The sequence below is a fragment of the Nyctibius grandis genome (genome assembly GCF_013368605.1).
Source record: "Nyctibius grandis isolate bNycGra1 chromosome W unlocalized genomic scaffold, bNycGra1.pri SUPER_W_unloc_1, whole genome shotgun sequence".
Taxonomy (NCBI): Eukaryota; Metazoa; Chordata; class Aves; order Nyctibiiformes; family Nyctibiidae; genus Nyctibius; species Nyctibius grandis.
The window spans coordinates 1,499,759-1,513,479 of NW_027167472.1; the positions used below are offsets into that span (position 1 = coordinate 1,499,759).

The 13,721-nt window shown below is 44.8% G+C and overlaps 1 protein-coding gene across 2 annotated transcripts in view; it reads left to right on the forward strand.

Moving 5' to 3' along the window:
• The first annotated feature begins 2,199 nt into the window (after positions 1-2,199).
• Positions 2,200-13,721, forward strand: part of LOC137677083 (homer protein homolog 1-like) — a 185,865-nt gene continuing 174,343 nt past the window's right edge. For both annotated transcript variants that reach the window (XM_068424266.1, XM_068424265.1), the window contains exon 1: positions 2,200-2,372. In XM_068424266.1, the coding sequence (XP_068280367.1) occupies positions 2,368-2,372 (5 nt within the window). In that variant the 5' untranslated portion in view covers positions 2,200-2,367. The remainder of the gene's footprint in view (positions 2,373-13,721) is intronic.

Sequence of the window (13,721 nt, forward strand, 5' to 3'; positions counted from 1 at the left end):
TGATCATGTCACCACTGGTCATGTCACCACTGGCACTCCAGGGCAGGCTCTGGGAAGGCCCAGACTGGGCTCAGTGACTGACGGGAACTGGATTTGGGAATGGAGGCATTGGGATTGAGGGCAGGAGAAAAACAGACTGAGTCCTCTTTGGACCCTGGCCATAGCAGAAGAGAGCGAGACCCTTGTTAGCTAAATCCTTTTGCTGTCTTTCATTCCAGCCTCTTCCTGGGATCCACTTGGTCTGAAGTAGTAGGGAACTTCTGAGAGGACAAACTTTTTGTTAAAGCAACAGTTGTGAGCATACCATTGTTGGTTTTGTTGTGGTTTACAGTGCTATAACATCCTTTGGTAAAACTTGTGTCTTCCATTTTTATATGGGGATTGACATCTAATATCACATTGATAACTCCCTCTCACACTCATTATAGTTTAATATGCCTCTGGTGGCTACAACATCAGTTAATCAGGAAAATAACATGCAAATATTGAAAGTGGTTCTAGAAGTAGCACCAGCTGGGATGCATGTTCCACCTTAGGTATCCCAATGCCATTGGCATTGTATAGGAGCAGTTATATCTAATATTTATAAATTTAGGAGAACTCAGAGTTAATGGAAATATTTGCTGAACCGAAGATGAGGTAAGTGCCCAGCAAGGTAGTAGGTAGTGCTGGAGCTTGGGCTACTCTGTTGAATTAGAAGCAGCAACACATGCTATCTGTTTGCATGGTACTATTGAAGGACTGAGCCAAAAAGAGTAGGATCTGAAAAGCTCACAGTGCTGGCTGTTTCTTTGCAATGCTACTAGCATGGGTGTGTTGGAATCTACTTTTTTTTTTTTTTTTTTTAATTTTAGAATTTCTGCTGTGTTTCTTTCCTGTTTAGCCAGTAACGCTGTCGGGTTTGAAGTGTTTGCAAAGCAGGGTGATGCAGGCATATGTTTCAGACACGGGACCAGCTACCTTTAGAGTCGGGCACCATGCCATTCCCACGCCCGGGGCAGAGGGCTAAAAAGTTGCCGCAGCAGTGGGCTCTGCGCCATTTTCACCCATGGCTCTCCCTGCCGATCCGCAGGGCGCACCGCTGCTTCCGGGGCGGGCGCGCGCGGCGTTGCCGTGGAGACGGCGCCGCAGGGGGCGGGGGCGGGAGGAGGCGGTCCGGGCGCCGCCGGTGCCCCGGAGAGGCGCACGGAGGTAGCAGCGTCGCGGTAGACCCCGAACACTCTCCTTCGCCTCCATTCCCTGTTATAGAAGCGCTTCCGGCGGTGTGGACCACTCTGACATCATGCCCCGCACTCCGGGGACGTCAGCGCCGGGAGCGGTGCGTGACGTCGGTGCGATGGGAACGCGGTGACGTCTGCTATTTAAAGCTCCCCAGGTGGAGTGTGAAGGTAGAGTGAGTAGGTGTCGTCGTGAGCAGTAGTGAGCTGGCTGCTTGTGGCGGCGGACCATAGGGCCCTTCCCTTCCCCCGGGAGGAGCGGGATGGAGGCGTGGGCTGCAGGCGTGGCGGCTGCGCCTGCCCATCGCGAGGGGACGCTGGAGCATCCGGGCACCGCCTGACACGGAGCTCGCTCCCTTCCTCCGTCCCACTGGCGGTGCTGAGCCCGCGGCCCCACCGCAGAGGAGTGTGGGCTTAGCTGCCCCTCCCGCTGGTAGCGACCGACCCGCCGCGCCCCAGGACGATGCCCGCCCGCTCGCCGCAGCAGAAGGCGTGACGGCGAGGAGGGGACCCGCCGCTGCGGGAAGGAGGAGCGGCGCTCCGCATTTCTGCAGCCGGGGGTGGGCGGATCGGGGGAGCACGGCGCCCTGGTGCCCGCGGGGGACGCGCGGCCGCCGCTAGCCGCCGCATGCCGGAAACCCGATGCCAGCGCCGGTGCCGCGGCTCGCTCTGCCTCCTCGGGAGAATGCATTGGTGCCCGCCACGCTGCTGGCGGGGGTGCTAAGAGAAGCGGCGGCGTGGAGCCCTGTGCGCACCGCTTGCCCTATCCCGCTCCGCCTCTGAGTTGCACGGAGCCTTCGGCGGCCGCTCACTTCCCGGCGAGAAGCGCCGCAGCAGCCGCCAGCCCCTCGCGGAGAAGGCGACCGCCTCTCTGTCTGCCCGCAGGAGGGGACCTGTCTGCCCCCGGAGCCGCCGCTGCCCGCCCGTCCGAGGGCCGGAGCCGCTGCCTGCGGGCGCCTGGCGAGGCCCGGGGCCATGGGAGCCCGGCCCGCGGGGGGCGCTCCCTAGCACGCGGACGGCTTCACTCAGCCCGGCAGCTGCGAGCCGGCGGCGAGCCCAGCCCAGCAGACTGCCGCCGCCACGGGGCTGCGGAGCTGCTGTTGCGGCGAGGAGTGCCCCGAGGAGTTACCCCGCGGCGCCGCCAGTCGCCATGGGGTAAGGATATCGCGGGGGCCTCCGGGGCGGGGGGGTAGAAGTAACTGCCCGCGCGAGCTGTTGCTGTTCAAGCGGGCGCTGCTGAATGCGCACGGAGGCGAGTGGTTTTATTGTCTGGGTGCATAAGAAGCAGGAATCCTGCTGCGATCGATGCTGTTCATCAACCTGATGAAAGAAAAGCGGGGCGCACCGTGATCTGCAGAGATTTGCCTCCACCGTAGTCACATAGGATCGCTGGAAGAGCCGCCTTGGCTTCCAGGTCCCCACCGTGAGGACCTTCCCCTGGTCTTTTAGGGGTGATCAGTCCTGAAAATGTCTGCTTTAAGCTTAGTGTGACAAGGTGAAACTTAAGGCTCGTTTTAACTCTTCTGGAGTTCTTTAGAGGATATAAAACAAGGTGTGAATTTCCTAGTATAGTGAAGAAGGCTCTAGAGGAACCTGCTTTACAGCAGGTCCCCTAAATAAATTGGGACGTCCACTTGAGGCTTTAAAGAAATTAGAAGGAATAAAATCTTTAAAATGAACCTAATCACATCTAATTTAGTAGCTATAAAAGTGATATACCTGTGAAAACTTTCTGCAGTTGTGTTCTTAGTAATTTGTATAGTGAGATGAAAAAATAAACCTTGTGCTTGACTGATAACCTCTGAATAGAATGGAAACTCATCCATGTTCAAAAGCAACAGAAACCCAGTATGATTTGGCTAACTGCAAGGTGGAGGCAGACTTTTAATGCATTAACAAGATGATGGTTTTCTAAGACTTTATGACATAGTTCAGAGTATAAAAGTTATAACTTGCATCCTTTGTATTTTGGTCATTCAGGAATTCGAATGTGAAATTGATATAGTAATATGGAAGTTAAAAGTGTCTTTTTCCTCAAGCTGTTAAGGACACTTGGAATTCTCTAATTTATTAACTTCCTTGCATGTAGGGTGATAACAGCTGTGTCCTTGGCTCTGTCCTAGTCACTAGGGCTCACTGTACAAGATGTAGGAAGGAATGACTTCTTAGGCTAGCTTTTATTTTCCTGTTATCTTCCCTTCTATTTGAAAAAAATAAAAATTCCCAAACAGAATAAACCCAAGCTTGCAGCTGTCTACATATTCAAGAAAGTGATAATGTGTTTCAAAAACCTGCCAAAAGGCTAAATGATGTTATAGTGTCTTTGGGATATATTCTTAAAACTGGTAAGCAGACACAGAATTATGTAACTTTTTAAATTCAAATAATGGAGACCATCTAATTTACTTAAAATCAGTATTGTGTTTGTAGATATGTCAGTTAAGTATATCGTATTACAAATACAGAGAACTGTTGAAGAGGAGTTAACTTTGTACTTTCTCCAGAATTAAATTGAGTACTTATGAAAACAAAAACCTGACTTACAAAAAAAAAAATTCCTTAATTTCTCTATTTCATAAACTCCAGTGTTGCTAGTGTTTTAGCATGGTAGCTTCTTAATGAACAGTGCAAATCCATATCTGTAGAGGGAGTGGAAATAATCCTAAATACTGAAGGACTATAAAAATTATTTGGCGAAAGGGTGTAAAGTTGGTGTCATGACTCTTATGTAGTATCTTGGCATGTTAAGGTCAAGAAGACAAAACTTGCAGATATTTTGAAGACTCTTTACACAGTACACACTGAGGTATTGCAATATAGCATTCCTTTGCAGACTGTCTGTCACGGTTTAAAGCTGGGCTGGCTATTAAACTGATGGCAGATGCTCTCTGTTAACCCTCCTTCCCCCCCCCCAGAAGGGGAAAGAAAAGAGAAAAGGGAGAGAGACTTATGGGTTGGAAAGTTAAAACAGTTTTAATAAACTATAATAATGAAAAAGAGTATAGTAATAATAATGGAAATAATTAAATATATACAAAACCAAGATCGAGTTCCCCCGATGACAGTCATGTTGCCACCGGCACTGCAGGGCAGGCTTCAGGAAGGCCCAGACTGGGCTCAGCAATGGACGGGAACTGGATTCGGGAATGGAGGCATTGGGATCGAGGGCAGGAGAAAAACAGACAGAGTCCTCTTTGGACCCCGGCCATAGCAGAAGAGAGCGAGACCTTCGTGATCCCCCAGCTTTATACCAAGAATGACGTGTATGGGATGGAATACCTTCATTGGTCAATTTTGGGTCACCTGCCCTGTCTGCTCCTCCCTGCAGGTGCGACCCTTCTGCAGCTCTTCACTTGTAATTAGTGAGGAATTTAGCAGTGACCTTGGTTTCTGTAGGAATAAGTCTAAGCAAGAGCCTTTCTGCATACCATTCCTACCCTTACCTCAGTGATAACTATAAACTTTGAGCATTATCAGTCCTGGAAGCAGACACTGTCTGCAAAACATGCAGTTAGTTTCAGAAAGTGCAGTTACTTAGAAGAAGCTTAGCTGAAAGTAAAAATCACTGACAAGAAAATCGGTTCTGTTTTAGTCCAAAACAGGATGCTATCTTTTAACAAGGTGGTTAAAACCAGCAATGTAGGTATGTTACTGATAAGCACTCTACTTTAAGAGTGAGTGAGTGCATCCAAGCCAGCGTCAGCACAAGCTCTGTGGATCTGCGGTTAAGTATCAGATGTTTGCTAAAGTTCAGAGCAGAGGCCTTGTTTCAATAGTTATTTTGTATTAGCATCCAAATGCAATTGCCCATGGATTTCAGACTATTTCTAGGCCAAGATGTACTGGACTGTTAACACTGCAGTTATAAAAATAGTCTCCTGGTGCTCTACTAAGGTCTTAAAATTGAGTGCTCTAGAAGCAAGTTGCAAAATGATTGATAATCCATGTACCTGGCCACATGAGGATCAGTGTACTAATTCAGTATTTAATGGGTACTGCTATCCTATATAAGCTTGTACAGTGAGCTTGTAGTACCTGGCTGGTGGAGTTTACCTATTCCAATGGTCAGAACACAGAAAACTTGGGATGGGGAGAGGAATTGGCTTACCAAACCAGCAGTGGCTTAGTCTCGTTTGTTATAGTGAAGAATTCACTGTTCTGCTAGTGTAGTTCAGCCTGCTTGATTCATTGAATACCATCAGGCAAGCCAGGTAATTATGTGCTGTGTATGTGGTGAATACCAAGCTGTGAGGGACTGGTCTCTGAAGCTGTGCTGCTATTAAATATTTGTTTTCAGAAACTTGAGAATGGTCTATAGGGTCCAGTAGTTTAGGAGCCACTCTTCTTAGTGCTGTATCCCATATGTCTGTGAGTGTCTCTCATATCACAGGAGAAGGTAAACAAATCAAGTCCTGGGGATTGTACAGGCCAGCCACTCTAGCATAGGATGTCCACTCTTAATTCTCTACCTGCCGGTGTCTCTCTCTCCCCCCCTCTCCTAGTTCCTCATCCCTGTTGCATAAAGACAAGTTCCTATCAATAGTTACTGTTGAGTGATATACCCATTTATTTGTGCAGGCCTTTCTGTTGGGTTGGCCATACTGAATATAGCATTCTTCAATAGGAAAACATTGATTTTTGTGTAAATAAGATGATCTCAGTGTGTTCTGTCTCAGTTCATAATGTCTCTTTTGTATTGCCAGTATTGAGAAACACAGAATTTGTCAGTATTGTGCAGTTGGTTGTCTTTGAGCAGAGGTTTGTTTATGTTAAAAATCCTGAAGAAATAGATCTCAAGTAAACATCCTCAGGATGTGTATTGGTAGCCCAGATTATTGTATACATTGACCAGGTAAATTCTGTGTTGAAAGCTACAAACCATCACCTTATTTTACTGGTCATTGGTACTGCTTTTACTTTCTAGCAGAGGAATTGGAGGTTAATATTTGTGGACTATGATGCAGTCATTGCTCAGGCTGGAATGAATACATTTCATGTTAGAAGCAGGATGAAAACTGCACAGCCATGAATTCTGGTAAGGTTGAGAATTTGGTGTCCTGTTAAACTTACTCTCTTGGATTAATTTCTGGTTTATTAATGAGTAGTCTCTCTGTAACTACTTTCCTTTATGGTCTTTTATGCTGTGGACAAGTATCCAAATTCATCTTACTAGCTTTTCCCTTCACTATTTACCTTATAATTCCTCATGTTTCAGCAAAGCTTCTGTAAGATGTGCTTCTCTCTGTCATGTTAAGGTGTCTTTTTATAAAGACTTTAGCTTCTCTTTGCTTTTCTTGGACTATATTTAGTATGCTGTCTTCATAAAGATGGTTATGATATGTGTCAATTTGAGATGGCAGATTTAGAATGCTAGAGTTAAGTTGGCTGGAGAATATTGTGGAAGATGAGTATTTTAGGATGTATTTATTAGCATTGTAGTTACCTAAAATAAGTATTTTAATTTAATTTTTGGCAGTTAGGGGAAAATGGCTGTTACTGATTGATCCACTCCTAGCTCTTACCCTTGTTGAAGGATGGGGAGTTAGTCAAATGCATTTCTTTAAAGCATTCAGAATGTAGAGTCCCATTTTGAAGAGAGGATACTGTAGTTGTAGGGGAATTAACAAATCATGCTAATTCTAAACTCTAGGATGTAATAACTTCTACAAAGCCAGTTTGAAGCTTTAAAATCTAAAAATATGTGAAAATCTATACTGTTTGAGCATATGGGATAGACAAATCTTGCTGTGGAAATTGATTTGCTACCTGTTGACTTGCTTTTTTAGGTGTTTCCAAACCAAAGTCTTGTCCTTAAACTTTTCAGTTTCCTTTCCCTAGCTGGGTAACAAGACATTAGCACTATAAAGCTGTTAGGAGCCAGAAGTATCGTTAACTGTTGAATTTGACCTGACTCAGGTTCTTTAACCTGTCTTCCCCCCCAAGACTTAATGATAGCTCTCCCAAAACTTTGTCTTAGCAACAGTTCCATCAGCTGTGCTCCTCTGACACAGAAGTATTGCAGATAATAGAGCAGAAGGTACAGCTTCTTGGCAGTAGTTTAATGTTACTGCAATTCCTGGTCATGTTGCTATTTCAAGGGTAAAATGAGACACTTATTGTGGGAAAGCAATGGCAGCAAAGTAGTTCATGCTGTCTTCTGTAGCAGTGTGTAGAGTGTAACAAAACCAGATCAACGTTACTTACTACAGATAACACCCACAAAACTTGATTTTCTGAAAAAAGTTAGTAAGGTATAAATACCTAGACAGATGTACTGTATGTAAATCAGCTTGAAATGGTTAATAAACTACTTTGTCAGGCAGCAATGCATGGAGACCTCTACCATGCTTAAATTATCTTCTGTCACAGTAGTTTTATGACCATGAAATAAGCATGAGAAATCTAAAACAGTTATTCTGGCCTGGAAACACATAAATGGGTGTCCTGAACACCATGGGGGATGATTTCCATGCTGATCCAGTGAAGGTATTCATAATACCTTAAAGTTGCGACTGATCTTTTTCAGTATTTCCATGCATTATAAAGATTGTATAGACCAGCTCTGGGTGAAATCCTAGTTCTGCCAAAAATAAACATTTTGGTTCTTCACATTCATCATGTTGAGATCATTTTTATTCTCAGTGTCTCAAGGCAAACATCAGATTAATGTTTTGTGTGTGTGCTTGTGATTTCTCCCTCCCAAACAGTGCTTACCCTACCACAGTCCCCATTATCTTTGCAGATTTAAAGCTCTTAGCTGATCACTCTTTAAATCAGTTTTCCAAATCAATGTCTATGTGTTAGTGTACTACAAAGAGAAGAGCATTATCTTGTGATGTAACACTAATTTGCTAGTAGTTTCTCATTAGTATAGGTGCCTGGATCATGATTTTAGCTGAGCCTGTTGTTTTCCAATGTATTCCAGATCAGTGACTATCTAAACAATGCAAACACTTCATACAGATTAAAAAATTAGCTCTTCCACTCTTTTAGATACTTTTAATTCTGAAGCTGTTTAGGCCTAAAGTAATTTCCAAGAAATGATGGCTCTTCTAGTCCAGTAGTTACAGTTTAAAAGGCATCTGGTAAGGGAGTGAGTGTGGTGTAGAGATATCCAATGAGGTTGAGACCAGACCTGGAACTCACATGAGTGTGTGAAATTCAGAAATTCAGTGTGCTTGTGTTTTAACAATGTGCCCTTTGTATCTGAGACAACCCTGCATGCTCACAAGAGAAAAATCTCAGGCTTCTCCATGTATGTGGTTATAGTCTTAGTAACAGGAAACTAACAATGAACAAAGGGACAAAGTATTCTGTAGTATTTAAAGTAAAAATAAAAATCAGAGTATTCAGTCCATCTTTTTTTTTTTTTTTTTCTTCTCTCCTTAAGATACCATGTTAAGTTGAAATGTGTATTTAAAGGCCCTGTTTATGTGAAAGCCCTCTGTAAAAAAATTTTGCAAGAACACGCTTTATAGTTCAGGGTTTCGTGCTGCTCTCCCTGCAAGGCTTTTTCAGATGTATTCAGTCTTAAAGGTAAGGTGCAATGGGTGTGGAAGCATTGCGCTATGAAAAAAAATCTGCTTTTGGATCTAATTTTGATAATAGGTTTCTTTTCCCCATTCTGTTGGGAGTATCTTAGTTTTTATTTTTTCCAAGGCTGGGCCATTTGGGATCCACCAAAATTAGTATTGTGCTCAGAGCAGGGAGGTTAGAGGAAGCTGTGCTTTTATTCCACCTGGGCCTTGCACATGCGATGTTGGGCTCTGTTGCATCTACACAGAGCCGTGGTAGTAGTATTGATGTCGTCTACTCCATTCTGCAAAGTAATGGAACTGTGTTTGAATACTGTATTGATTTTCTGGAACTGTATCACAAATATACTTTTGGCAGCACACTGCATTCTGACACATTTTTCTGGTGGCAAGTAGTGGTGAACACCAGTTACCATTAAAAAAATTAGTCTAGGGAGACACTGTTCAAACATGCAATAGATCATGCTGAATTGCCAAGTACAAGCATATATTGACATTTCCAGTATCTTGTCATGATTCCTCCCCCCCCCCCTCCCCTCCAGCTACAGATATCAAGTTAGCTAACTTAAGCAGTCAGTATCACTGGTTTTGACTAATGGCTTTTACCTGAATAGAGAGGGAAGAAGTTGAAATACATAGTTCCTCTCAGGTTTTTCTTCTTCCTCCATATACTTGCAAATGATTCACAGGCAGTTTTGTCCATCTTTGTGGTTGCATTCTTTGTCAACATCTTGATCATTAAGTTTTCACTGAGCTTGCTACCAAAAAGTGGGGACAACAGAAGATAGGGGCTGCTTTTTCCTGTTGTCTGTACTGCAGCACAAACATTTGACTATGCAGTGAGCCACATCAGTACTGTAACCTAGCTGACTGCATGGCTGTACAAATACAGGATTGGCACAAGGAAAGTGTCATTACAGGTGGGATAGATCTAACTTTTGCTACAGCAGTGTCTGTTTATCTTGGCAGGAAGTGTTTAAAAAAAAAAAAAAAATCCAGTCTCATAGCTATCCCTGTCTGAGTTTGCTCCTCAGTTTTGAAGCTGAAGTCTGGAAAGTTTCTTTTGAGACTGTCAACTAAGTTGAGTCTCAGCTTGTTGAGAAATGGCATGTTCCCCCCCCCTTTCATAGTGTCTTTCATAGTAAAAACCATAATAGGTAATATTGCCAGGGGTTTAGAATTTGGGTTTTTTAAATGCTTCAAAACGATTTATTCTGTAAACAGTATGCTATAGTCTTGAATCCATAGTTAATCTTTGAAGCTATTCTTATAACAGGACATATAATGAGATCTTCCCTGAGTTTTGAAAACTGAAGAATGACCTTTAAATGGTCAATACTTTACAGTGAAGTGTTGGTGAAATAAATTATCTTTGACATGTGTTCTTGCAATTCCCACTTCTTGTTCCTGTTCATTTCCAATAGTCTGCTAGCCCTGGCTTGTCTGTACAAAAAGCTAAAAGAATGTACTGTGTGATATTGGAGAAACCAGTGTTTTCTCCAACATGTGACTTACTGTGGAGTGTGCTGCCATTTCAGAGCTTCTTGGGGTATGAAGTGTTTTCCATGCCAACAAAAATAAGCGTATGGAATAATGTATGCTATGTAGATCTGTTGTCAAATCATTGCATACAGTAACTGGGGCCCTAAGCAGCTACTTGGCCAATTGACTTTGAAATTGGGAGACTGGTGCTTTTGCACTAGCTGTATTTTTCATTGACTTGTGTGTGACTAAAAGAGTTAACCTGCAATTAGACAGGATCAATTTATCTTGGCTTAACTTATTTTCAGATTCAGGATACTGTTCTCTAAGTGCTGCTTCAACATTACAGTATCTGTCCCTTCCATGTCAATATTTGGTTTTGTTCTTTTACAAAACAGAGGGATTCCCTGTGCGGTGGGCGGCAAGGAAGGCACAGACTCTGAGATCGAGGATGCAAGGGCCTGAAGCCGAAAGGCCTAAGGCTTTTTATTGTTATGCTACTACCCTGTTTTAACTGCTACAATGCAGGAGCCAGACTAGGCAGTTCAAGATAACATCAACATTCACATGCTAAGCACTCATCACCCATCCTGGGAAGAGCCCACAGTGTCCTGGGCTCAAAACATCAACAACCATTCCCTGTTTTCAGCTCTGTGTTCAGAACTGACCTTCAACACATGTTTACTTCTTTCATGCCTCAAAAAGCCCTGTGAACTGGTCTTGGCTCCTTTATCTTAGAAGCAAGCAAAAACTATTCTCAGTGCAGTGTTCCCAAGCAAATCTTATGCTCCCCAAGTAAAGCACAGCTCTTTGCAGGCTGAGGGTCTTCCACATTTCCCCCTTTTTTGTTTATTTGATGACAAGGGTGGTCATGATGTGGGCTTCAGCTTTTCAGAGTCCTCTGATTGCAGACCAGGTCTCTGAAGCAGCACTCGGGGCAAAGGCACACAAGCAGGGACACAGGCACCGCGGAGTTCAGTTCCTGCTAGAGAGAGAGTGAGAGAGATTCCGGGCCTGCTGCCTTTGCCTGTATATTAGGGGTTTCTTGCAGGCGGCAGTTTTCCACTGTGCTTTGATCTTTCTCACAGCAGGGCAGGAATCTCAGGCATAAACAATTAGGTGCCCTTGAGTCTTATCACAGGCCTATGTTATCTGAATGAAGATGCTCTACTTGTCCAGCACACAAGACTAAATAACAGTTAGTAGTATGATATATGTGTTTTTTGACACCCCAGGTGCAAGTCACTTGAGCGTGTTTACAATCCTCCTCGCCAATCTTCCGTTATATTCCCACATTCTACCCCCTTGCTCAAGAGACCGCTTCTCCTGGGTAGTTCAAAGCTGGACGTGCACATTTGGCTTGCAGAGTGTAGAGCAGAGTAATCTACATAGGCATGCAATAAATACATATAGAAAAAGGAATAAACATAGATATCTATACAACAATGCTGTAGCATCACTAATTACAAAGAAGGGCCAAAGATAAACAAGACTGTGAACAACATCCCTGTAGTGTCCAAATTTACTTGATTCACACGCTCTAGAAGAGATAACTGCTGTGAGAATCAAAGCAGTATCTTCTCCTCAGAGCCACCTGCATGTGTGTCGGGTTCCGGATTTAAGGTCCGCCTCTAAAGCAAATCTAGAAATAAAATGCAGACAGCCGCCCCCCGTCCGCCCCCCCCCGAGAGAGAGAGAGAGAGACCCGCCTAATTAGTCAAAAAAGGAGCAAATCTAGAAATAAAATGCAGACAATCCCCGTCCCCTGCTCCCCGAGAGAGAGAGAGAGAGAGAGACCCGCCTAATTAGTAATTCCAGTGCAGCCCACGTGCGGCGTGCCTGGTTCAATGCAGACAGCCCGCGCGCAGGGCCCGCCAAAAATATAAATAATTCCAGTGCAGCCCACGTGCGGCGTGCCTGGTTCAATGCGAACACCCGGTATGCTTAACCTGCCTGTAGGTAAAGCACCCCCAAAAGATCCTGACACGAAATATTAAAGATTCGTGATCCTTGAGTTCAGACAAAGCACAACCGAGGCACGGTATCAACACACTTGGCTCTGACTTTATTAGGTCCAACACTGAGGCAACTCAATATTCAAGGAAAAGAAAGAGAGAGAGATAAAAGAAAGAAAGAAACAGAGAAAACAGTTGAAAGAGAAAGAGAAAGAAAATATTCACCACCCTGAGATCCAGCGGTGTCCTCCTTCCTACTTGGAAGATGGCGGTGAGGGTCCCACGTGTTGAAGTGATCCAGCCTTTTTTATAGAGTTTTTCGGCAGAGTCATGTGACTGGGAGCCGTCAGTCAACAGTTCGCACCAATCACAGGTCCGAAGGCGGGACATGTCCGGTTCCTGCGCCGCAGGATTGGCCCCTTGCCAGGCTGTCACCGGAGACACGCATCCGGAGGCGGGTGGAGGGCGGGCGCCTAGCTTATTGCGCCATCCCACGTTGCCAGGCTCAGGCATTCCAGGCAGCCGCCATAAGATGTCGCCCGAGCACGTGGTTTACGATTTCTGAGACAATGCTCAAAAGGAAGGGCCAGATTCCCACAATGTGTCAACAGAAAGGCCTTAACCACGCTTGCGTGGAAGCGAAGTCACACAGCAGACAGCACAACTATGGGGGGACCACGACCACCAGAGACCACCCAAGACCCCTCGCAGCATGCTACTTGCGTGCTCATCCAGTCATTTCAGCATTCCCCAAGTAATGCCTGGTGTCGGGTTGACTGTTCTACGTCGCTTGCATGGTCCCTGCACTTTCAGCATCTGCGCTTCTGGTTGTGGTTTCTCCAGCTCATGGTATGGCTTCACGTATCTCGCAGGTAGCCAACGAGGACCTGTTGGGAGTAAAACACAAGCATATCCCCTCCCCCATGTCAACAATTCTACTGGTCCACGCCAATCAGTTGGGCCTGGCAGATCTTTATACCAAACCTTAGGATTTTGTGTAAAGGGAACTTTACCCTGAAAATGTCGTTCCACTGCCATGGTATCTAATCGAGAAGATGACCGATTTAGAAAATTTAAAGTGAACACAGCCATATCTAATTGTTCTTGAGGAGCTGTGGCTACACTCCCCCTTTTTTGTTTTTGTAACATGTGTTTCAAGTTTTGATGTGTCCGTTCAATTATGGCTTGTCCGGTGGGGGTGTGCGGGATACCTGTAACGTGAGACACACCCCACTGTTGTAGGAATAAGGCCGCTGCTTGAGATACATAAGCAGGTCCATTGTCTCTTTTTATTTGTTTGGGGAGGCCCATAAGTGCAAAGCACCTTGTCCAATGTTTCTTAACATCCTGAGTCCGTTCCCCTGTAGCTGCAGAAGCAACAACATAACCAGAAAAGGTATCCACAGTAACATGAACATACTTTTGCCTGCCAAAAGGTGGATAATGTGTAACATCTGCTTGCCAAATTTCATTAGCCTTCAGTCCCCTGACATTTACACCATCATGATAAGTTGCAGTATTATATAATTGAC